Below are 26,414 nucleotides of genomic sequence, written 5' to 3'. Positions count from 1 at the left end.
TATCCAACTACTTTGATGAAAGTGTATATGAGTATATGAGCTGTAGGTGTTCCCTGGTGGAAATTTTTGGGTTATGTATACCATCATATCATCTGCAAATAAAGATACTTTTGATTCTTCCTTTCCAATATGTATCCATTTGATCTCCTTCAGTTGTCTTGTTTGCTCTAACTAAGGTTTCAAGTCTGAGGAAGGAGGATCTCTGTGCAAGCTTGGAGCTACTCTGGTATACTTGGTGAGTTCCTGGCTAGCCTAGTCTGCATAGTGAGTTACAGGTAATCTAGGGCTATAAAGTGAGACCCTTTCTTAAAAAAGAAAAGAAGAAAAAGGGAAGTCTAAGAGATGTCTCAGAGGGTCAGATTCCTGCACCCATGTGGAAGATTGATGTGGTTATGTTCAGTTGTAGCCCTAGCACTTGGGGGAAGGAGACAGGTAGATACTCGATGGACATCTAAAATAGTGATCTCAAGCTTTAGTGAGAGGATCCCTAACTTCAACCTCTGCTGGTTTAACTCTCTCTCTCTCTCTCTCTCTCTCTCTCTCTCTCTCTCTCTCTCTCTCTCTCTCTCTCTCTGTCCCATACACACACATACATATACACTTATACACACACAGGGACATGCACAGATGTGCATATACACATACATACATGCAAAATAAATAAATGACATTTTTAAAAATACAGATAAATCCGTAGTACATTTTTATAAGCATATCTCCAAATGCATGTGTAAATCCTTCAGAACCAACTTGGAAGGATACAAGTAAATCCAATAGGGGTGTCTGCTTTCAGGAAGGGGATGAAGAAGACTCTGGTAGAAGATACTAAACATAGGGAACTTAATTTAACCTTACTTGTAACATTGCAGCTCTTATGAAGAGTTTACTTATATATTAATTTAAATATTATGCAGCATGCGTACACACAAAAACATCACATGGTACTCCATAAATACATATAACTTTTATGTGTTAATAATTTTTACAAGAACCAGTGAATTCAGACTGACAACTATACTTTGATTTATAATTTTGATACACCCAGAAATGTACTAATGAGACCTGGAAACATATGAAACATATATATGAAGCTAACATAGAAAAAATCACAATGCCAAGTAGTTAATTTTCATGTGCTTTCATTTCTGCACCTCTAAGGTTTAATTATGAATGCGTTTTGATGAAACACACTATTTTGTACAATTAATGTATATGAATAGGGAGAGAATCTATCTAATAGGGCAATTATTTGAGGTATATAATAAGGATTACAACTCATTAAAGTTTCTGCAAGTTATGTTACAGTTCTGTTTCTCATCATCAAACAGCATCCTGGTTTTCCTGCACCAAGCTCTTGTGAGATAGTCAGCATGAGTCAGTCTCCTGTGTCTTACCAGTTCTGGAACACGGAGCAGATCAAGTTTCAAAGACCACAAGACTGAAAATATAAATTGGACTGACGACGAAGGCACCAATGCAATGCCAGTTTGCTAGCAGGGTCTGTTGATAGCCAGCTAGCTATCATTCTTTTTTTTTGTCTTTTTTGTTTTTGTTTTTCGAGACAGGGTTTCTCTGTATTGCTTTTGGAGCCTGTCTTGGAACTCTCTCAGTAGACCAGGCTGGTCTCGAACTCACAGAGATCCGATTGCCTCTGCCTCCCGAGTGCTGGGATTAAAGGTGTGAGCCACCAATGCCCGTCATTCTTTTTTTATTACTTTAATTTTAAATAGCTTGTTTCATATGTCAATCCCAGTTCCCTCTCCCTCCCCTCCTCCTGCACCCCTCCACCATCCCCCACAGCCTCCCACCCTATCCCCACTTCCTTCCACATAGGGGATATCTAGAGTCTGTCATTTCACTCAGGGCAGGATCCAGACACTCCCCTAAGAGTCCAGGCTGAGAGAGCATCCCTCTCTGTGTTATGGACACACGATGTCTGTTGGTATGCCAGGGATAAACACTGATCCACTGCTCAGGGCCCCATAGGTTGTCCAGGCCTCCTCACTGACTATTACACTCAGGGGGTCTGGATCAGTCCCATGCTGGCCTCCCAGCTGTCGGTCTGGGGTCCAAGAGCTCCCCCCTGTTCAGATCAGCTGTCTCTGCTGGTTTTGCCAGCCCATTCTTTGCCAATTGGCTCATCACTCCTCTCTCTCTGTCGCTGGGTTCCATGGGTTCAGTTCAGTGTCTAACTGTGGGTGTTGCTAGATATCATTCTTAGGGTTATCTCACTTCTGTCACTCCTAATCCAGTTATGATATCAGGTGAAGGGAGGTCTAGGCAGAAGAAATATAAAGAGTAGAAAATTCATTTTAGTATCAACAGGTGGTGGTTTGAGGAATTATGGATAATTTCAATATTTTATTTCACTTTTTTGTATTTTGCAAGTTTTCTTTAGTGATCAAATATTTTTTAATGTTTGACAACGTGTTTAAATAATATTGAGACGAAGGAAATCCAGAGGACAGATGCTTGAAGGAGACAAGGGTAGAGAAAAAGGTTTCTGAGGCTACAGTCTGAGTGAGGGCAAGACATCAGGGAGTTAGGGGGTCTGAGCAAGGGGATACTCTCTCCAAATTGAACTCCCTTTCCCTGTGCACTTAGGACTAGAAGCGGCTTACTTGCCAGTCATTGCATTTACGTAGGTAGTGACTGCAGTGGAAACTATTTGCGGAGAAATCTGTGTCACTGTATCATTGACTGCATCATTGACTGCTATTTAACCTGAAAATCCTTGCTCAGCATTCTTGAGCACTCCCCTTTATCATCATTAGGAAATATTCGCTAGTCACCTTCCAAGGTGGCTGACTATTTGCTGTACTTATTAAGAAAGAGGCTGTGGCGGCATCGGTCGTCCAGAGGCAACTTGTAAAGAGAGAGACTTAAGAGGGAAAAAAAGAGGAACGAAAATGCAAATTCACTGTGGCCAGAGTGAGGTGGCCAGAGAAGGCTTAGATTTAGAACTGGAAAGGTCAAGCCACAGTCTAACTCTCTTACCCTGCGACTCAGAAAGCAGGTGGTACTCTAACTGAGCCCTGACTGGGGTGCAGGGTTAGGAACAGCAAAGAGCAAAAGGTGGGGGTGGGGACAGCAGTGCGCAGAGGCAAAGGCCCTGGGGACCGCTTGCTGGAGGCAGATTCTCTAAGCCTGTCACAGTGTCCTCTGCAGCCTTCTTCCCTAACACTCATCTCCCGCTTAATTTCAGCTGAATATTTGTTGCATTGGCAGAATCACCTACACACTACCGGGAAACCTTCCAAAGCAGATACTTCACTGCCAGCTGTCCCACCAAGGCCACCCTCAGTCACTGCTTGCTCCCTGCCCTGCTCCCCGCCTGCAACACTTGCTTCCTCAAAGATCCCTAACTGCTGTTTTCTTCCTCCGCCGGCCGCGGAGTTGCCCGTCTCAAAGGAGGCAACAAACCCAGGGAGCTCTCTTTTGTTTGGTTCTGAGTTTAATCCGACTTTTTAGTCAAATAAAGATCCGGAATTCAAATCGCTCAGCCCTCTCCTTTCCGTTTTGAAGTTCCCGTGGGTTCCTAAAACTAGTCCCTCAGAAGAGAGAGCAACAGCCTGTGAGCACAACAGGCGTGCGAAATTAACATAGTCACTTGAACTGTTTCGAAAATAACCCAAGAAGAGCACATTGCCTACGGTGGCACATTCCAGGCAGAGGGCGGGGAACAGCGGGCCCGTGGGCGCACCGCGCAGCTGCAGGACCCACGCCCCGCCCCCGCACGCTCGCCAGGGGAGGCGGTGCCGCGGCTGACCCGCTGCACCTGCCAGCCTGGTGGCTCCCGGCGGTTGCTATCTCTCCCAGTCGAGCGCAGGATGCGGGTTCAGCACCCGGAGGTCACGGGAGACTGAGTGGAGACCCGAGCGTTGCAGAACGAAGCCTAGACCACAGGAAGTCGAGCCGCAGCCTGAAGCGGACTCCGAGGCCCCTAGAGCGGAGCGCCTTGCGGAAACCATTGGCACCTCAAAGGTTTCCTCAGGCCTGGTGCCCAAGCTTCCCGTGTGTGGATTGGGGAAATAGGAACGAGGCGCGATGAGGAGCCGGAGTAATTCGGGGGTCCGGCTGGACGGCTATGCTCGGCTGGTGCATCAGACCATCCTGTGCCATCAGGTAAGTGTAGGCGAGAGTGAGGTGTGAGCGGCTGGATACTGACCCTGGGTGAACTCCGGAATGCCTGTGACTGTGGGGAAGTGCTAAAAGATCCTGAAGGAAAACCAGAGGAATAACCAAAGTGTGGCATGAATAACCGCCCCCCCTCACTCCGTAATTGCAGAGTGGTGATTTCTGGGTTCAGAAGTAACTGTCCTCTGCCCCCAGCTACAGCTGGGTTCCAGAAGCAGAGTTGCAAGAGGTGGCAACACTTGTTTATTGACACCCACACCCCAAGTTTGTGCCATCTATCCCCCCGCCACACACACCAAAGATGTAGGAGAACATTTAGCCATCCCAAGAGACCTTAGACTATTGTGAAGGTCAAGGCACATTGTGTATACTTTTTTTTGAGACAGGGTTTCTCTGTATCCTTTTGGAGGCTGTCCTGGAACTCGCTCTGTAGAGCAGGCTGGCTTCAAACTCACAGAGATCATCCTGCCTCTGCCTCCCGAGTCCTGGGATTTAAGGCGTGTGCCACCAACGCCCAGCTATGTATACTTTTCTTTAAACTGTTTTGCTCAGTGGCTTAGGCTGGCCTTCAACTTGGGTTCCTCCTGCTGTAGCTTCCTGAATTTGGATAACAGACCATAAACCAGTGTGGTTTGTTTGTTTCCTAAATTGTTTTTATTTTGTTTGTTTGTTCCAAGCTGACCTCAAGTCTCCATCCTCCTGCTTCATCTCCTCGGTGCTGGGATTACAGGTCTGCACCACTGCACTTGGCTAATATATACTTTTTGGAGTTGTTCGGTTTGGTTTTGAAACCAAGTTTTACTCTGTAGCCTATGGTGGCCTGAAACTCACTATGTAGCCAAGGCTGGCCTTGAAGGAGCACCAGTCTTCCTGCCTCAGTCTCTCAAGCCAAGGAATTCTAGGCCTAAGGCACCACATCTGACTGTATGTATATATATATATATATATTTGTGAATGTATTTTTCTACTTCTTTAGTAGTTGAATTTAGCTCAAAATTACATTGTCTTTAAAATGCCTTTTAGCAATTCTTAGTAATACCTTTAGCAATACCTTTAATATGCCTTTATTTTAATAATACCCATATTTTGGATTTGTAAGCCTTCAGCCAACTTTTTCCTTAGTCTAAAGACAGCACGTGGAAAGATACCAAACTTTTCTGTTACAAAATGAGTGTGTTCTGCAACACTGATTAGCAATAGCATCATGCTCACTAGTCCATAATACTTTCATTGTATACTTAAAACTTTCTGAGAGAAGCTGGGTGGTGGTGGCGCATGCCTTTAATCCCAGCACTTGGGAGACCAGCCTGATCTACAAGAGCTAGTTCCAGGACACCCAAAGCCACAGAGAAACCTTGTCCCCCCCAAAAAACTTGCTGAGAGAGTAAATCCTACCATATCCAAGTGTGGGAATGGGTGTATTAACTTGACTGTGCTAGTCATTCTACAATACATTCATGTATGTGTCAAATTATGATCTTGTATACCGTAAAATATGTATAATTGTATTGTCAGTTATAATTCAGTAAAGCTGGGGAATAATGTCTGCCTGAAATTGGTAAAAAGAAAAGGAAATTCTAAAACTCAAGAATGGGGAAGTAATAGAAAGACTAAAATTTACAAATAAAATATTTCATAGATTAGATTATGTTTCCTTTAATACTCTGAGGTTAGCTGCCTGTCTTCTCTTGATTGATCTTGCAGAATCCAGTAACAGGATTGCTTCCAGCCAGCTATGATCAGAAAGATGCCTGGGTCCGAGATAATGTGTATAGCATCCTGGCTGTGTGGGGTTTGGGCCTGGCATATCGGAAAAATGCAGACCGTGATGAGGACAAGGCAAAGGCCTATGAACTGGAGCAGGTAATCAAAACAAAAAAAAGCACAGAGATGTGGATCTATGTGTGACTGTAGTGGGGTGAGTGGGCGTTGAAGGAAATGTCACTTCTAGGCCACCTTGCTGAAATTGCATTCTATAAAGTTTTCCTGTACTGTGACTGAAACAGGTTTGGTTTGGTTTGGTTATTGAAGTGGAAACTTGAAGCTTGCAGATTCGAGGAAAGGGGTGTAGTATGTTCATTACTTTTAAAAATCCTACCCTGATATAGTTCCTGAAGTGATATTGTTCCTAAAGGGTATTCCTCTGAGTGTAGTTTGGGTTCCATCATTTTAGATATATACTATTTTACTTACTTTTGGAAAATAATTGTGGTATCTGTATAAGCAGCATAACTGACACAAATCAACAGGCCTTCCTCATTAGACAAAAGTAATGACTTTGTTGATCTTTACAGCTGTGGCCACTGTTTTGGAGAGCCTGTTGCCCACTTTGGAAAAAAACGATGGAATTTTTGCTCTAACCTAGGAAGTACAGACTTTTTGTGGAAATAATGCCATAATAGAAATTTGGAAGTCATATGAGTATTCTTTTCAAACCCATAGTCCTACATCCAACCCTGAATGTTTTGGTATTTTGATCTCAGCAGTTTGTTCCTTGTTTGATTTGCTATAAATTAACATAAGCAGAACTGTAAATACATGCCTGATGTAATTTGATCAAAACTTTTCAAGATTATTAGAATAAATCTGTTGTCCCATCATTCTGCTGAGTTGGTATGTTTCCATATTTGACCCAAGTAGCAAAATGAGGAAAAAGGTGAATTGCCGGTTCTAAAATTTTAGTGTTCTATTATATAACCTTTCACATAGCTGAAAATATTTTTATATCACCATATTAGCAACTTTAGAATGTTTGAGAATATTATGGAAATGGGAACTAGCTTCAGAAAAGAAAGGCTTTTGTGGGAATTCTAAATTTTATATGGACTTGTTTTATTAATCAAAACAAACTTGATTATTAGGTCTTTGTTATTACTAGGTCTTATGTTTTAAATACTGGAGATTAGAAACCCACCCATCTTTGTAAAGGGTCAGATAGTAAATATATTTCTGGCACATAGGTCACTTGTCTGTAATTACTCAGCTCTGTAGGTATAGCAGAAAAGAACCAGAGATGATATGTAAAGAATTAGAATGGCGATGTTCCAATTAAACTTTATTTACAGAAACAGTGATGGGTTGGATTTGTCTCTGACCTAGATGAGTAATTCTAAACTCTAGCCCTACATTGGATTGCTTGGAAAGCTTTTCAGAGCCATCCTTACTGGATCTCACTTTAAAACAATTTAAGATTGTAATATAGACAGATCTAATAATGTGCCTAGATAATAACTGATTTATAACTAGTAAATGAACACAGATTAAATCCAATAATCCACGGATTAAATTTCTACCTATTGCCAACTTAACATTACTGTGTTGATTTCTCCCAAACATTGTTATCATTTATATTCTTTCTTCCAACTCTTATTTTACCTTTTCTCTCGAAGTCTGAGAATAGAAGAGAATTGTGAACGAGAAAAAGAAATGGATTTAACTAACTTCTATATTCTATATTGGAAATAAAATTATACACAAATGTCCCCTTTCTTGGGCATATATCTATAATCTTATAGCTATAAAAATCAATACTGAGGTAAATCAAGATCTCTCTTTGGCAACCTCCACTTCTTTTATTTATTCTCTTGTATCATTGCTCATCTTTTTCATGGCTTTTCTATTACCTTTATGAGAATGATTTCCACATCTCTTCCTTTAACTCTTATCTCACCTGAGATCCAAACTCAAGTTTTTGTCTGCTTATTAGTTTTCTCTGTGTACCCTATGGTTCTTCAAACTCTGTGTGCCTGAAAACCCACCTTTCCAAGTAAAACCAACCACAATACTCTACCAAGCAGTAGCAACATGCCACTGTTCCTCTTAACGGTGTCCTCATTTTATATTCACCCTCACAATATTACTTTAAATTTTTCTCACAGCATGGTCTGTGGAACACATGGCCAATTCAAGATCTTCTAGATAGCAAAACAGAAAGCTTTGTAGAGAATTGGAGAAGCTATTCTATGCTGTGATGTTCTAAAACATACTTGCTACTCATGCTAGGCATACGTGTGATATATAATCAAAGTGTCCATACATATAAAATGAAAATAAAGCTTTAAAGGTAAAATGAAAATTTTTAAAAGATGCTATTGAAACTGTAGGCATATACTAGAGGATGTTTAGAGTCATGTGAGTCATGGAGTCGCCCCTATTAGATGACTGGCATTTTTTAAGGTAAAACTGTCAAGCTTATATTATTTAAAGCCAAGGAATCATAAACTATGACTTTTTATTCATCTTTTTGCTTCAGTCTGTCCTGTGCTCCTATAAAGTAAATGCCATGTAAATAGAACCCAGGATAGGGTTACTTGTTCTCAAAAGGTCATGTACCGACTGGAGTTGCTGAGTAAGTGTTCCTGTGTCTCAGTATGTTTATAACAGTCTTGTTTCCATTTATTTCTGCAGAGTGTAGTGAAGTTAATGAGGGGCCTGCTGCACTGCATGATCAGACAGGTATGGCATTGGTAACAACTTCTAATAAAACATATCATCACAACATCTTAATAATGCTTATAGCCTTTTTTCTTCAAGTCTTTTCCCTCCTTTTCTAAGTGATTTTTAAACTGTTTAAACTCTTAGGTCCAGATCAGTTCTAGAAGTAATAAATTTTCAGATTTGTAAAAAGATATCACAGTCCATTTGTCATATAATTTCTCACATCTTAAGTGTATAGAGAAAAATACAATAAAAACATTTCTTTATAGGGAATTACTCCTTTTACATTAAATGGAATAAAGTCTATAAATAGCCTTATATTGATTTGAATTTAGTGTTTCCACCAAACGAGTTTTGTTGTAAAATGTAGTTAGAAAAAGATCAAAGTATTTTCAATTTTAGGATTGGGGATAAGGGATCTTGAACTTGAAATAATTGGCATTCCCTAACCTTAATGTAGCATCCTTTTATATATGAATTGAAAATCTGCATGTGTCCCTTACTGGTGAATTACCTGCTAGAGCTTTGTCTCTTTTTATTTGTAGGTTGTCTGTTTCTTGCCTGCCGAGTTCTTAAGGATATTAAACATTTGTCACATACATTACAAATATGTTTACAGTCTACCATTTATGTTTTGAATTTATGACATTTTCTCCACACAAACGTATTTTAGTAGGAAACCTTTATTCTAGGATCCTAAAACATATATACTTAATCAGACTTAACTATGTGAAAGTAGAAAGAAACCAATTCTCAACTTCTAAACTTCCTTATCTACAAATGATTTTAAATGTATATACAATTAATTATTGTATATATCTCTTTACTAGTCTGTTCACATATACCATTTTTCTGTGTCTTTTCTACTTCATTTTTCAGACATTTATACTTTCTACCTTATTAAATAGGTATAGACACAAATTTCAAGAACATATTTAAGAGATCCTGGTTAATATACATCAGGGGCATAAATAATCACAACTACATTTCAGGAATTAGGTCAGGAACTAATAGCGCTCTCTCTCTCTCTCATGTGTGTTAGGAATTGAACCCAGGGCTTTATGCACCCTCAGAACACATTACCATTATGCGATGCCCCCAACCCCCAATGAGTCTTTCTAATTTGTAATTTCAGCTTTCTATAATATTTCTCTGTGACTCTGTATGGTTCTCATTAACACTTTTCATGGCATCTCCAAAATTTATCCTCTTGGAATTAAAGAGATGGCTCAGCATTTATGAGCACACATCGCTCTTGTAAAGGACCGGAACAAAGAGCACATATTGCTCTTGCAGAGGACCTGAGTTTGGTTCCCAGCACCCATGTTGGGGGGGCTCACGACTGCCTGTAACTTTAGTTCTAAGGAATCCAAGAAATCTCTGGGTGTACTCACACCTAGGAACTGCTATGCTCACACACAAAAATAAAAATATCCTCCTCTCTCAATGTGTCTGTAGATTCATGCTTTAATTTCAGGAACAAATGTGTAATGCTGAGTTATTTTACTAATGTGCTAGTTAATACATTTGAGCTTCCAGTTTCTCTACAATATGACAAATCAACCATTTGAAAGGCATAGAAGTGTTGATGAACAGAAAATATCTGTTTTTCAGCATTTGTTGTTTTTTATTAAGAGTAAGAGATTTTCTCAGTGTGGAGGGAGACAGGTAACAATATATTTTAAATATTCACTCAGGTCTAGGCTTAGGGAAGGTGGAGTGCAGTGGTGTATACCATAGCACTACAGATACATAGAATATGGGTTGACTTTTCTGACTATCCTTCTTACACTGTTTTCTTTTCAGGTGGATAAAGTAGAGTCCTTCAAGTATAGTCAGAGTACTAAGGATAGTCTCCATGCCAAATACAACACCAAAACGTGTGCCACTGTAGTGGGTGATGACCAGTGGGGACACCTGCAGTTGGATGCTACTTCTGTGTACCTGCTCTTCCTAGCACAAATGACTGCCTCAGGTCAGTACACAGAGAGAATTACTGCTTGCCCTTAAGCTTGGAGCATCTACTCTGGTTCATTTGGCTTCTCTGTAGGTATTAGCTAGAAAATAAAATGTTTACAGTGCACAAAGAAGCACATTAGAAATAATGGGATTTTATAAGTTTTACACAGCTAGATAAGTTTTTTGAGGTCTAGGCAATATCTTACTGTATTAAGAAACGAATTTGCAGTACTAATCAATACTCTTTAAAAATAGGAACCTGGAATTCTTGACTAAGTCTTTAGACAGGCATTTTTAAATGTATTAATTCTCAGATACCAGGAGATAGGAAGGAATATTGAAGGTTTTTCTTCTTTTCATACTATACACTTATATGCCTGTGATTAGTTTAGCTATAGAACCAACCACTTTATATATTATTAATGAGTGTTATCTGAATCTAAATGTATGTTTTATTACTAAACAAAATTCTATGTAAGTAGTTTGTGATTGTATTTTAATGCTTGATATGTAAAAGAAAATTCTAAGAAATATGGTAGCTCACTTCTGTCTATAATTATAACACCTGGGAGGCAGATACAGAAGGTTTGATGTAAGTTCCAGGCTAGCCCTGGTCTATATAGCAGCTTCTAGGCCAGTCAAAGCTATATAGTGAGATCCTGTCTCAAAACAAACAAACACAGTTTCATTTATAGATGTTAAATTAGAAGTGGAAGCAATCCTATTATATCCAGTTCCTAAACTTAATAAGAACATTTCCAGATCATTCTGAGTAAGTAAAATGTATTCATAATACCATTGACTCAAAGATTGTAGGGGAAAGGCCTGAGTTTAATTGTTTAAAATGATGGAGCAGTTTGTTTAGGGATTCTACAAAACAATGGAGCTATTGGTTAAAGACAGTTGTGGGGGTTTAGCTTGATACAAACAGGCAACATTGTCTTCTAAGGGTGACAATGTATGTCCCCAAGGCTTTATATCCTCTGAGGACTACCTGAGGCTGCATGCTATAGGGGAATAGCCTTTACTTAAATAGTTCAGTCAAATCCCTAAATAAGCAAAAAAATCCCCAAAGAAGGTATCAGGATCTAGTGTTTTCATAACATACTCTGTAACAATACCCAGTTTTCAACCTAAAATTTTAGACATAACGCAACAAGAAAATAGGAAGCAGAGGCAGAAGGATTATAGATTAGAGGTTTCCTGGAATACATAAAGGCCCTGTCTGAGAAAGAAAGGGGGAAGAGGGAAAGAGAGCAAAGGTTGAAAAGAGAGTGTGAAAGAGAGGGAGCATGGGGGGGGTGATGGATCACATCTGTAATCCCAGAATTTGAGAGGTGGAGTCAAGAGAATTGGGAGTAAAAGGCCAGGCTCAACTGCACAGTCAGTTCAAGATCATCTTAGGATACATAAGACTCTTTGCTCAAAAAAGAAAAAAAGAGAAATAAAAGGAAGAAAGAAAGGAACAAAAAAGAAAATAGGAAGGAAAGTTCTCTTGGATATGATACCAAAAGCATAAACACCTAAAGAAAAATTGTAATTGGAATTTACCAAAATTAACATTATGTTTGAAAGAAGCCATTCAAGAAAATAAAAAGCAGTCTATGTATAGTATGATGCCCATTTGTGATCCTTGCACCTGGGAAGTGTAGATAGGAGGATCCAGAGTTGAGGGTCATCCTCAACTAAATAGCAAATTTGATGCTGACCTGTGAGACCCTATTTAAAAAGACAAACACCCCCTCTCTCAATGTATGTATGTATTTGTGTTATGTGTGTTTTTTGGTAAAAGTCAACCTATAGATATAGAAAAAATATTTGCAAATCATATATAAGCTATTTGTATCTAGTATGAAGAACTCTCAACTCATTTCTTAGAGGATTAGCAACATAATTAAATCAGATCTGGTGGGGTGATACATGATTCTAAATCTAGTTGTTGGAAGGTAAAGGCATGGGGGTGTCAAGGCTATAGGGAGACCCTGTATCAAAACAAAAGAGAAAAAGAAAAGAAAACATAGCCTCCTTTAAAATGGCCAGAGTGGACTAGAAAGATGGACCAATATTTAATAGCACGTGCAGCTCTTCCAGAGGACCTGGGTTCAATTTTAGCACCTATATAGTCATTAACAATCATCTCTAACTCTGGTTCCAGGAAATCTGATGCCTTCTTCTGTACCACATGGGCACAGCATATATGTGGCACCCAGATATACATGCAGGCAAAGACACACTCATAAAAATGTAAAAAGTGGTTGGAAGATCTAAATTGATCTTTCCTTAAAGAGTATGTATAAATAACTACTAAGTACGTGAAAAGGTGCTGTGCACCATCTGCCACTAGAGAAATGCTGACCTGAATCACCATAAGAACTATTCCGGCCACTCCAGAATAAAAGTAATCAAAAAGAAAGAAAAAAGGTGTTGCTGAAGGTGTGGAGAAATTGGAACCCTCATCCACTGCTCTGAGAAACGTAAAATGAGGGCAAGGGAGGTGTCTCAGTAGCTAAAAGTGCTTGGGACTAAGTCTGACAACCTGAATGCAATCCCTGGACCCATATGGTGGAATTTGGGAACCAGTTCCCCTCAAGCTGTCCTCTGATTTCCTTGTGTACCATGGCATGCACACACACAAATAAATATAATTGAAAACTGTAATGTAAAATTATACAACCACTTTGGAGAGCAGTCTAGTAATGCCTCAGAAGCTTAAATATAGAATTGCCATATAATCCAGCAGATTCTTTCCTAAGTGTGTAGATATTTAAGAAAAACGGCAAGATGTTCACACACAAAAGGTGTACATGAATTTTATAGCAGCAGTATTTATGATAGCTAAAAAGTAGAAACATTCCAATGTCTATCATCTGATAAGTAACATATGCTACATTCAAACAATTCAGTATGTTTTGCAATGAAGGAAGTACTGATGAATCTCACAATACAAAGTGGCCCCCAAAATATTGTTTTTGGTGAACAAACACTGATATAAAGCCTGCATATGATACACTTCCATTTATATGAATGTCCAGTGAGTAAATAATTACTTTCTGTGATGATGAACATATCCCAGAATTGATTGTGGTGATGTATATATACTGTACACACAGTGAAAACCATTATACTATATGCCTGGAATCAATGAGCTATATGATAGACTACCTCAGTAAAAATGTTTGTAAACATACAGCAAAGAAAGGTAGAAGCCAGTTATGCTGGACAGGTAAGTACAAGTCAGTTGAAGTAAAGTTGATTTAAGCTGGGGCCTTGCAGCGATCTCTGACCAACTCTTGTTTTTTTCCCTTAAGGACTCCATATCATCCACAGCCTAGATGAAGTCAATTTTATACAGAACCTTGTATTTTACATTGAAGCTGCTTATAAAACTGCTGTAAGTACTTATTTTAGAATGGACTTAAAGAATGGTTTTGGGTTTTTGTTTTATTTTTTTGGTTTTTCAAGACAGGGTTTCCCTGTGTAGCTTTGGAGGCTGCTCTGGAACTCACTCTGCCTCCCAAGTGCTGGGATTAAAGATGTGTGCCACCAATGCCCGGTGAATGGTTTTGTTTTTAATACGCTGCTGAACAACTCATTTTTGCTCATACTAATGAACCTTGTAATAAACTAATCAAAACGGCTCCTTACAAAACCATTTTCAGTTTCTTTACCAAGATCTTCATTCCTCTGCCTGCCCTCTCACCAATGTGTAACAGAGATAAAGAGGGTCCAAATGCCAAATGCTATGCTTTCATTTCGTTCAAATTCCCTACTTCATGGTGTGTATTTGGCAATCTAAGACTAAGTTATAGTCATTATATTGCTATTTTAATTTAATTAATTTTATTAGAGCATCTCTAGCTCAGGCTGGTCCCTTTTGTTTGTTTGTTTTTTGTTTTTCGAAACAGGGTTTCTCTGTGGCTTTGGAGGCTGTCTTGGAACTAGCTCTTGTAGACCAGGCTGGTCTCGAGCTCACATTGATCCATCTGCCTCTGCCTCCCGAGTACTGGGATTAAAGGTGTGCGCCACCACCGCCTGGCTCAGGCTGGTCTTGAACTCACTACATGCAGATGATCTTAAATTTAGGATTCTTCTGCCTCTACTGCCTGAGAGTGTTTGAGTTACAGGTATGAGCTACCAAAACCAGTTTTATGTGGCACTAGGATTTGAGCGTTGGGCAAGCACTCTTTCAACTGTGCTATATCCCCAGCCCCTTGTGGGCTTATTTTAATTGAAATCTTAAAAAGAAAACATGATTACTGCGTGATGCTATGAGCCATTTGGCTGTACATAAACTTTATTCATGTGTTTATTGTTGGTATACTGATTTAGAATCTACTATACAAAAAGGTTTTTCCCTTATAAACTATCATAAAAAGTAGGTTCATATTAAGTCACCATCTATAATATTTTCTTTTTATTAGTTTAATTTTAAATAGCTTGCTTCACATGTCAATCCCAGTTCCCTCTCCCTCCCCTCCTCCCGTATAATATTTTCTTGTATAAAATGTTGTGTTAGACACTACAGAAATGTGTTTTTCCTTTAGGCTAATAAGAATTTGTTGTTACTGTTCAATGAAACTCTATTCATAATCTTTCAAACCTCAAATAATCCAAATGTCCATCAATAGGTAAATGAATAAATTATAGTATATCCATGAAAGGTAATATTGTTCAACAATAAAGAAGAATGAACTACTGACCGATGTAAAAACATAAATAAATCTAAAAAGCATTATGCTTAGTAGAAGTTTCATAGCTATCAACTGAACTCAGCATAACAAGATACACTAAGACTAGGTATAGACCCTCATATCAAGACTGGATGAGGCAACCCAGTAGGAGGAAATAGGTCCCAGAGCAGGCAAATGACTCAGAGACACCTCCACTCCCATTGTTAGGAGTCCAACAAAAACCCCAAGCTAAACAAGCACAGCATGTATTCAGAGGGCCTGATGCAGACACATGCAGGCTCCGTGGTTGCTGCTCTGTGTGCACCTATGAGCCGTGGTTAGTTGTTTCTGTGGCCTGTGTTCTTGTGGTGTCCTTGACCTCTCTGGTGTAGGCAGACTTTTCTGTCCCATCACCCCACTCCTCAGTAACCCCAAATAGGCTCAATATTAATTACAAATGCTTAGCCAGTAGCCCAAGCTTGTTACTAGTTAACTCTTACATTTTAAATTAACCCATTTATCTTAATTTACATTCTGCCTCGTGGCATTACCTCTCATCTTGCACCTCCTGTTTCTCCTCCATGTCTGGCTGGCAACTCCCCTGACTCTGTCCTTCTTCCCAGTGTCCTTAGTCTGGTTTTCCTGCCTAACCTTATCCTGTCCAGTATTGGCCAGTCAGCTTCTTTATTAAACCAATCACAGCAACATTTATTTACACAGTGTAAAGGACTATTCCACACTCTGGCTCTGTCCTCCTGCTTTTCTGTGGAGGTCTCAGTTCCACCTAATGTTTGACTGTGGGTCTCTGTTTCTGCTCCCATCAGCTGCTGGAGGAAGCCACTTTGATGACAATTGGGGTAGGCACTGATCCCTATGAGTATTACAGAATATCATTGGGAACTTTTTTGTCAGTTGTGTTTGGTTCTACCCTAGGTTTCTGAGCCATCCAGCTTGCAAATTCTGGTCATCCAGGAAGTGTCAGGGATGGGCTCACTCTCAGGGCAATGGCCACAAGTTAGACCAGTCATTTTTTGGCTAGTCCTAAAAGTTCTGCATGGCCATTACCCCAGCACATCTTGCAGGCAGGATACATTGTAGGTCAAAGTTTTGTGACTGGGTTGATGTCCCAGTCCCACCACTGTAAGCCTTGTCTGGCTGCAGAAGATGGCCGGTTCAGGCCCCGTATCCCCCCATTACTAGGAGTCTTTGCTAGGGTCACCCTGATAGATTCCAGGGAGTTTCAAGGGGAGACAAATTGGAATGGAAGAAGTCAAAGTATCACTATTTGCAGATGATATTATAGTATATATAAGCAATCCCAAAAATTCTACCAGTGAACTCCTACAGCTTAAAGAACTTCAGCAAAATGACTGGATACAAGATTAACTTTAAAAAAAGGTCAGTAGCCCTCTTATATATAACCGACAGACAGGCAATGTTTATTTTTTAATAGAATTCCATTGATTGTAATGTTCTTTTTGTTTGATTTTATTTATTATCTGATCCTATTTTCTTCCATAATTTTTATTATTTCCTTAAATCTATTGAATTTTGCTATTTTTCTTGTTTAAGATTTTGAGATTCCATTATTAACTTACTTATTTTGGATCTCTGATTATTTAATAAAAACATTCATATAGCCATAAACCATGGAGACTGCAGCATTAAGAGTTATTGAAAGGTGCATATTAATTCCTGTCATTTTTGTACTTTCCTAATTCTCATTTACTTATTCACTGTTCTAGTATATAGTCTTTCTTGTGACTTCATGACTGTACTTATGTTTTTCTTCAGTGTATGGAATTCCTTCAGACTTCTGTAATGCTATTTTTAGTGGTTGTAAATTAATTTGTGTTTATCATGGAAAGTTTTTCTTTACTCTGTAAGGTTAGCTTGTGCTGGATATAGTAATCCAGATTGGTGAGTATTACCTTTTAGAACTTGAAATATATCATTCCATGCCATTATGGCTTTTATAATTTCTGTTGTGAAATCTAGTATTCTAATGGGTTTGTCTTTATATGTAACTTGGCACCTTGTTGCTCTCACTATTCTTTCTTTGTTCTGTGTACTTAATATTTTAACTAAAATATAATGTAGAAGTTTTTTTCTGGTTTTGTTTGTTTGGCATTCTAAATGGCTCCTGTATCTACATTGCCATCTCTTTCTCAAAACTTGGCACATTTTCTGACTTGATTTATTGAATCACTTTCTTTTCTGTTTTAAAACAGGGTTTCTCTTTGTAGCACTGGCTGTTCTGGAACTCACTCTGTAAGCTAGGCTGGTCTTAGACTTGGAGGTCTGCTTGCATCTGAGTTTTAGGATTAAGAGTGTGCCCCACTACACCTAGCTGAATACATTTTTAATGAGATTGAAGCATCTCGTAGTGACAAACACTGCAGAAGTACTCAGTAAGGAACAGGGAATGACAAAAGTGTACAAGACAAATATAAAAAAGCACAGGAGCCTACCTTAACAATTAACAGTGTAAGCAACAAAATAGTGATAGTATTCCATTATAAACCAGCAAAATTCTAACTATCCATAAAGGTATACTAAAATTAATAACTGAATAAAGGGCTGGCAATATGACAAAGTACTTGCCATATAAGCCTGACAACTTGTATTCAGTTTCTGAACACATGTAAAGGTAGAAGGAGAAAACCAATTCTAGAGAATTGTCCTCTGAGTGCCACATATGCAGAAATAGAATGAGCATACATATATGCACATACACGCCAATAAATAAACAAATGAAAAAAGCAAGGGAGAGTGAACTGTCTTCTTTGGAGAAGGATTACAATTAATGATCATAGAAGTAATAAGGAAAATAGATGAAAGCTATTATTTAAAAATCATAGCAGTTATTTCTGTAAGTAATTAGGAGGAATGCTGAAGCAGTGGGTGGCCACGTAAGGAAAAGCAGGCTATTTGCATCATCATTGACTTGTTTTTCTGACACAAGGTCTTATCTCGGGACTGCAATCATGAGTAATCCCATCTGGTGATAGTTATATAGTGTTAAACTATCTCTCAAAGTATATATTAATTAAAAAGGGGAACGTAAAATGGAAAAATCCAGTACTAACCAAACTACGAATTTTATTTGGCTAGTTTTTAAGTTAGTGTCACAAGGGACAAGATTTGAGAAACCACTATTGCTTGGAAGTCACTAAGGAGTTATGGCAGGAATGACAAAGAATCTTGGAAAGTATAAAAGGTTACTAGTAGTCCGGCATGGTTCTATGTGCTTGTAATTCCAGCTTTTGGGAGGTACAAACATATGAAGTCCATAGTTAACTCAATTAGTTAACTGAATTGAGTTCTCAACTTTAACATTTGGACTGTGCTTATATTCAATGTTAATATTAAGTAAAACTAAGTGAAAGGTATTAGGGGACTCACTGTACTATTTTTGCATAATTCTGAGGTTATTTCAAAAGTAAAAAGGTCTGGAAGGTAATTTTAAATATTTTTATATTACCAAGGGGGTGTGTACAGTTATGGCTAAGAGTAGGTTTTGGAGTAAAATTCCTTAGAATCTACTTTTGGTTTTGTCCCTTATCAATTATATGACTTTGAGTGAGTTACTGTCTTTTTTGTAGCTCGGTTTCATCATCTGCAAAATGTAAGGAGCTAAGGGAGGCATTGCATGTATTGTACACTTTCAGTACCAAGATAATAAGATTAGAATGTGTGTTTGACATAAAATACCAGCTGCTGTTTAGCCCCCATGTGCTAGAGTTTATGGGAATTTCCTTTGGGGAAAACTTGAGAAGTATTTCTAGATGAACTAAATTCTGTGTCTTAGACTTCTTGATTAAGTGTTAGACTCCCAACTTCTTAGAGGTACCAATTTAAGTCATTGTCAGCTCCTTAATGTCAGTGAAGTGTGTGTGTGTGTGTGTGTGTGTGTGTGTGTGTGTGAGTGTGTAGAAAATTTGCTACTATTGCTATTTTTGTTCAAAGATTACATATCTAATAAATGTTTAGTGGTTATGATTTTCTAGTTATATCTTGATCATTTTATGCCAGGACTTTGGTATATGGGAACGTGGAGACAAGACCAACCAAGGCATCTCAGAATTGAATGCGAGTTCAGTTGGAATGGCCAAGGTACATTTTCTTTCTTATTTTTACCAAGTCTGGCCAATGGAGTCTGGTTTACCTTTGTCACAGATGAAACTTTAGTGTGCATGTGGACCCAACAAATTGTTTTTTAAACCATAGATAGAATTCAAATTCCTCCATGAAACTATGAATATATGATATTAAAAATGTTGTAAGTTCCAGATTTTATATCATATGGCTTTTGTGGAATGTCTCTGTTTGTGTATCCTACAAAGACAACAAAATTAAAACTATATTTGCCATCTTTGCCATCGCATAAACTAAGAGAAGCTCTTTCTCCCCCCTGAAGAGCAGTCCACCAAGCTTGGAATCAGATATACATCTCTGAGTCATCCATCCCCTTTACTCTGCCTTTCCACTTGACTATGTCTTTTCATTCTACTACTAGCTCTTATTTTCTCTAGAAACAATAAGAATATATAAATAGGACAGTAGGAGTAAACTCAAACATTATTATAATAAATGTGCATGGCTCAATCACTCCTACTAAATGTTTAGGAAAGATGCAGATTTTTTAGGAAGTAAATATAGTATATACTTTTTATATCATAATGATACTGAAAGTTTAAAAGTAAGTTATGTAAAGCCTAAAAACAAAAAAGAAATGAAACATAATCCAAAGCAAAAAATGTTATATGGAATAAAGAGAACAAATGGGTCGTGATAAACTTTTTTTTTTGGTTTTTTGAGACAGGGTTCCTCTGTGGCTTTGGAGGCTGTCCTGGAACTAGCTCTTGTAGACCAGGCTGGTCTCGAACTCACAGAGATCCACCTGCCTCTGCCTCCCGAGTGCTGGAATTAAAGGCGTGTGCCACCACTGCCCGGCATGATAGACTTTTGACACAACCTATAATGAGAAAGTGTGGTTTAGAATGTGGTTTCAATTAATAAAAAACAAAATATATTAAAAGACAAACAGATTTTATTTTATATATATATATATAATTACATAAAGAGATATTTAACAGCAAACATTGTGAAACAACAAACCCCAAATAGGAACCTATTTGTTTTAAAAAAATATCCCAATAATGTCATTTATGATAAAATAAAAATCCTTGTGCCACATTATCCAGACCATTTTGTTATAACATCTTTTTTAGCTCACCCAGTCTAGAGCAATACTTTATAGCCTTGACTTTGATGACACTGGCATTTTTGAAAAATAAAGACTAGTTTTTATTTGGTTGATTGGTCTGGTTTGGTCTTAGGGCTGGAGTCTTTTGCTTACATATTCTACCACTAGTGTAGCTGTTCCTCTAATACTTCACTTTTGTTTGTGGTAATATCTCTCTTACCAGGCCTTGAACTCAGTATACTGCTGGAGGTAATCTTGAACTGATCCTCCTGCCTTTGCCTCCCAAGGATTACATAGGGGCAACTGCACTCCATGTCTGCTTCCTTTTTTGCTACCCAACTCTAGACTGGTTATTCTATGTACTCCAGACCAGTACTTTTATTCTTTGTGGTATTTCTTCGTGATTCACATTATGTGTTTTTAGGAAGACCATCAGAAAGGCACTGCTGTATCCATCATCTGTCATCAGGAAATACATGGTATAAATTTGTCACATTACCATTGCTTCTGTCTTTGATCACTTCATTAAAGTACTGCCTGCTAGCTTAATCTATTGTAAATTTGCTTTCCCCCCTTTTTGTTAATGAGTATTTTGTGCTTGTTCAACTTCTACTTGTCCTGTAGGTCTCTGAGTTTAGATGTTAGTTTTCCAGGGAAGCCACCTAGAACTACTTCGTGCTCCCAAGACAACATCAGGTTGGGCTCATAATTGAGGAAATACAGATAATCAGTAAATACTTGAGATAATATCTAACCTTATTGTCAGTTTAAAGCAAGTGAATGCAAAAACATATACCTTTTAAAATCAAAGTAGAAAAATTAATATATTTTGTATTAAGATGAATATTGTCATATACTGCTAGTGATAACTTATATTGGTATAATATACATAAAAAGCAATTTAGCTTTGTATCTCAAAAACTGTCCACACCCTTTGACCTACTGGTTCTACTTCAAGAAATTAATGCTTAAATATTTCAAAATGAAAACAAATAAAATATTTGTTAGCTTAACAGTAAGACTACTATATGCCTTTCTGTGTGCTAGGTATTGTTAGAAACACCATCCATGACCTCAAAACAATTGCAATTTCGCAAGAGATGTTTATCAAAGTGATATTCCTACAATAACAAAATGGAAGATAGCCTAGATTTACAGCAATTTATAAATGGTTAAATATATTTTATTGTAGTCATATGAGAGATTATGTCAAAATAGTGTTTGTATAGCAAGGAAAAACTTATTATATTCTATATTAATTATAAAAAGTAAGATACAGCTAAGAGCAATGGTGCATGCTAATAATCCTGACACTTAGAATGCAGAGGCAGGAGTACCAGAGTTCATGGTCAGCCTGGGCCTCTGAGGTCAGCCTTGGCTACAGGAGACTGTCTCAAAAAATTAAAAAATTTTAAAGCAAAAAATATTTTAAAAGCATGCTACCAGAGGCAAAAAACTAATAGAAAACATCAATAATATTAACAGTGGGAATATAAGATAGCTCCATGAGTAAAAATGCTTGCCATGCAACCTCAGCCACCTGAGTTTGCTACCAGAAGCCATGTAAAGGGAAAGAAAATCCATTCTACAAGTTGTTCTGTCCTTCACACATGCACTGTGGCACACACAAACATAAACACACATACACATCATAAGCACATAAATGCTCATAGATTAAAGGAATTCTTAACAGGTTGATGAGTTGTTGACTTAGCAGGTAGAGGTGCTTGCCACCAAGCCTGATGACCTAAGTTCAAATCCCAGAACCCACATGGTAGAATAAGGAATTGACCCTTATTGGTGTCTTCTGACTTCCATGAGCATGCCCATCCCCAGTGCACAGAAAATACATAAACATTCTTTTAAGAATGAAAGTATGTTCTACTTTTGTGGTCAGAAAACACATGTAGAAAAGCAAGAAATTAATAATTTCTAAAACTTCTCTTGAGACAGGATCTCACAATATAACCCAGGATAGCTTCAAATTTCCAGTCCTCCTGACTCAGATAGGCACATGCCCTCACACTTGGTATTTTTTTAAAGCTTAATTTTACTTATATTTAAACTTAAAAGAAATCAACCTCCCAAAGTGGAATCTAGTGATGGTGACTTGGATAAAGAGAAGGGGAAGAAATGATCAAGGGGTTCAAACGTTTAGGTAGAAATGAGGGATATCTTTGCAGATCTGTTACTCTGTAGGATAACACACATTGTATATTTTTTAACTGAAAACTCCTTTGCACTGCCAACTAATAACATTTGTTTAAAAGTTGAATATAGTGTACAACATTTGACTCTATGGGAACTCAGCTATGAGTGAGTGCCTAATAGTTCCTGAATTATCTTGCAGCCACATGATTTTTTTTTTGGTTTTACGAGACAGGGTTTCTCTGTATTGTTTTGGAGGCTGTCGGTCCAGCCCGGCCTCGAACTCACAGAGATCCGCCTGCCTCTGCCTCCCGAGTGCTGGGATTAAAGGCGTGCGCCACCACCGCCCGGCTAGCCACATGATTTTTAACATGTACTCATTTCTTTTTTTCCTACTTTCTTTATTTTCTAAGGCAGAGTCTGACGGTGTCCATGTTTAGCTTTTTGGGGTTTGGGTTTTTTTGTTTGTTTGTTTGTTTGTTTGTTTTTCGAGACAGGGTTTCTCTGTGTGTATTGGCTGTCCTGGAACTCATTCTATAAACCAGGCTGGCCTAGAACTCAGAGATCTGCCTGCCTCTGCCTCCCAGGTGATGGGATTAAAGGCATGTGCTCTTTAGCATTTCCTATGTGCTAGTTGGAGCTTCCCTGCTGAAAGAATGATTTCCTAAAATTGATAAGCCATGTCAAAATTGATCTTTTAAAGCATGCTGCTTGACTGGATAGTGATATAAACTCAATTTTAATTTTCCCTTGGACAGTATGGGAAGCAGTAAAAATCATAAGCTCCTAGGAATAAAGGATGTTATTTTATTTTCTGCTCCATTAATTATATTCAAAAGCAACATCGTGTAACATTGATAAGATACTAGGAAGAATAGAATATATATAATTCTTGATTTTCTTTTCTTTTTTTTCAGTTCTAGGGATTGAACCCTGGGCCTTGCACATACTAAACATGCGCTCTGCCACTGAAGTTGTCCTTTCTTACATTGTTTCTTACAGGCAGCCCTGGAAGCACTAGATGAATTAGACTTGTTTGGTGTGAAAGGTGGGCCACAATCAGTCATTCATGTCCTGGCTGATGAAGTACAACACTGCCAGGTAAGGAAATAATAGACCATGTTATAGTAAATTTTATTCTTGCCCAGAGTTAGACTCTGCACAGGCCTAAGCTTAAAGAGAGCGGACCATCATGTGATTATTACTACACAGAAATGTCTTTATCAAGCATTTGATACTAAGATAAACCTGCTAGCATGAGCTATAAGACAGATCATGCTTGCCTTAGTCAATGTGCTATTGCTGTGAAGAAACACCATGACTACAGCAACTCTTATATAAAAAAAGCATTTAATCGGGGCTGGCTTACAGTTTCAGAAGTTAAGTCCATTATCAACATGGTGGGAAGCATGGCAGCATACAGGCAGACATGATGCTGGAAAAGGAGCTGAGAGTTCTACATATGGATCTGCAGGCAAGAGGGAGAGAGATATACAGGGACTGGCTTAGCCTTCTGAAACTCCAAAACCTACCCCTAGTGACACTTTCTCCAAAGGGTCACACCTCTTATCTTTTTGAGTATTACAACTCCCTGCTGACCAAGAATTCAAATATATGAGCCTATGTGAGCATTCCTAGTCAAACCACCACATTCCACTCCCTGGTCCCCATAGGCTTATAGCCATAAGGTAATGCAAAATTGCTTTCAGCCCAACTTCAAAAATCTCAACAATCTATAATAGTCACAACACTGTTTGAAAGTCCAAAGTCCAAAATCCCTTCTGAGACTCATGGCAATCTCTTAATTGTAAAAATCAAAAAGCAGATCACATGCTTCCAACATACAATGGCACAGAAAATACATTACCATTCCAAAATGGAGGGAAGGGAGCATAGTGAGGAAATAATGGACCAAAGCAAAACCAAAAACCAGCTGGGCATGCTCCAAACTCTGCAACTCAATGTCTAGTGTCAAAATGATCTTTGGATCACCAGATACTTTCAGCTTTGTTGACTGCAACATACTTCTCTCTCTTGGGCTGGTTCCACTCCATGTTAGCAATGCTCAGAAGGTATTCCATAACTCTAGCATCTCCAACATCTTGGGTTCTCCAAGGCAATCAAGGCTTTGCCTTCACAGCTTTATTCAGTGGCCTTTCTGGGCCTCCACTCAGGGACACCCCTGACATGTGTCTGGCCTCAGTGGCTTTTCTTAGCTGTGGAGAATGATTCCACAACCCCTTTCTTGTATCTTTGACTCCTAAGTCAAAACCATGTAGCTGAAACTGCCAATTTCTTCTGCTTGCTGGGGCTAGAACATCTCATTCAGTTACATCTGCATCAACTTTCTGTTTTCTGTGTTTTCCTTCACTGCTTAAATTTTTCTTTAATTCCCTTTTACGACCTGGAAGCTTAGCTTGGTAAGATCTTGTCCTGAGGTCACCACTCTCTTTATTCTATTTAGTATCAGGCTTTATCTTCATCTTAAAAATATTTTATTTATTTATTGTTTGTTTTTTAAAATGTATACGGTATTCTGCTGGCATGTACAGCTGCAGGCTAGAAGAGGGCACCAGATCTCATTATGGATGGTTGTGAGCCACCGTGTGTTTGCTGAGAATTGAACTCAGAACCTCTGGAAGAGCAGCCAGTGCTCTTAACCACTGATCCATTTCTCCAGTCTCCCTTTTTAGGTTTTTATCTTCCTTAGCACTGGACTTAGCACCATCACACTTCCTTGTGCCCCCTTTTACCCCAAACTGTATATTTTGTATTTTTCCTTGCTTAGCTTCCTCCTTTTCATTATAGATCTGCATAAGACAGACCACTAATAACCATGCAAAAGAGTCTACACTAAGTTGTTTGGAAATCTCCTCTGCCAACACCATTAATCCGAAAATTCTTAAATTTAGACTCAGGCAGACTTTTGGACAAGGACAGAAAACAGCCACATTCTTCACCAAAATATCATAAGAACAGTCTATAGGTACTTGATAATATTCCTCTTCTCTGAAACAACCTTGAGCCAGGCCCTCATAATCATAACCTACATTTCTCTCAGCACCACTGTCTTCTGTGTTCCTACTAGTATGGTCCATTAGGCCCGTCTTAAAGTATTCAACTTCTTTCCTAATCCAAAGTCCCAAAGTCCACATTCCACATTCAAGCAGCACAGTTAAGCCTGTCACAGAAATACCCTGCTCCCTGGTACCAATTTCTGACTTAATTGGTGTCCTATTGCTATGAAAATACAGCATGACCACAGCAACTCTTGTAAAAGAAAGCATTTAATTGGGGCTTGCTTACAGTTTCAGAGGTTGAGTTCAAACTGATATTAGCATGGTGGGAAACAGGGGGACACACGGGCAGACCCAGTGCTGGAGAGGAGCTGAGTGTTCCACATCTGGATCTTAATGCAGCAGGAAGAAAAAGACACTGGGGCTGGCTTAAGCATCTGAAACTTCAAACCCCCACTAATGGTCCTCTTGTCTCAGTTAAAATTATAAAATGAACCATATAGCATATCCAGTTATCCACTGCTATTATATCAAGTGTCCGTCGTTTCTTTTTCCAAGAATCACTTTTTGTAAACATAAAAGGAGAGAAGATATGATCTGTTTTAAGTGTTCTGGATAGTGGTTCTGAAACATTCTGTTGTCCCCATTTGTCTTCTGATTAGATATTTGGACTAAGGTAAAAGTCTGAGGTAAAAGTGCATCCTTAGTTTTCTTTATGATTGCAGCCTGCATTGAAAGTTTCTTTTCTCTAGTATGTGAAATTTCTCCTTTTCTCCAAACTTGATTATACGCTATGGTATCCTAATGAATATAAATTCAACTTCTAATTTTGGAAAC

General features: G+C 38.5%; 1 protein-coding gene across 7 annotated transcripts in view; it reads left to right on the top strand.

Moving 5' to 3' along the window:
• Window positions 1–3,757: 3,757 nt before the first annotated feature.
• Window positions 3,758–26,414, top strand: part of Phka1 (phosphorylase kinase regulatory subunit alpha 1) — a 110,129-nt gene continuing 87,472 nt past the window's right edge. For 5 of the 7 annotated variants that reach the window (XM_040744278.1, XM_040744276.1, XM_040744279.1 and 2 more), the window contains exons 1-7: window positions 3,759–4,125; window positions 5,842–6,000; window positions 8,545–8,592; window positions 10,381–10,549; window positions 13,842–13,924; window positions 19,239–19,319; window positions 23,563–23,661. In XM_040744278.1, coding sequence (XP_040600212.1) covers window positions 4,048–4,125; window positions 5,842–6,000; window positions 8,545–8,592; window positions 10,381–10,549; window positions 13,842–13,924; window positions 19,239–19,319; window positions 23,563–23,661 — 717 coding nt within the window. In that variant the 5' untranslated portion in view covers window positions 3,759–4,047. Of the gene's footprint in view, window positions 4,126–5,841; window positions 6,001–8,544; window positions 8,593–10,380; window positions 10,550–13,841; window positions 13,925–19,238; window positions 19,320–23,562; window positions 23,662–26,414 lie in introns of all 7 variants that reach the window. The other 2 variants (XM_040744275.1, XM_040744277.1) reach the window with 1 other exon arrangement.

This window comes from Mesocricetus auratus, unplaced genomic scaffold (assembly GCF_017639785.1).
Source record: "Mesocricetus auratus isolate SY011 unplaced genomic scaffold, BCM_Maur_2.0 Super-Scaffold_100003, whole genome shotgun sequence".
NCBI classification, from domain to species: Eukaryota; Metazoa; Chordata; class Mammalia; order Rodentia; family Cricetidae; genus Mesocricetus; species Mesocricetus auratus.
This window is presented reverse-complemented; position numbering and strand designations above follow the sequence as displayed.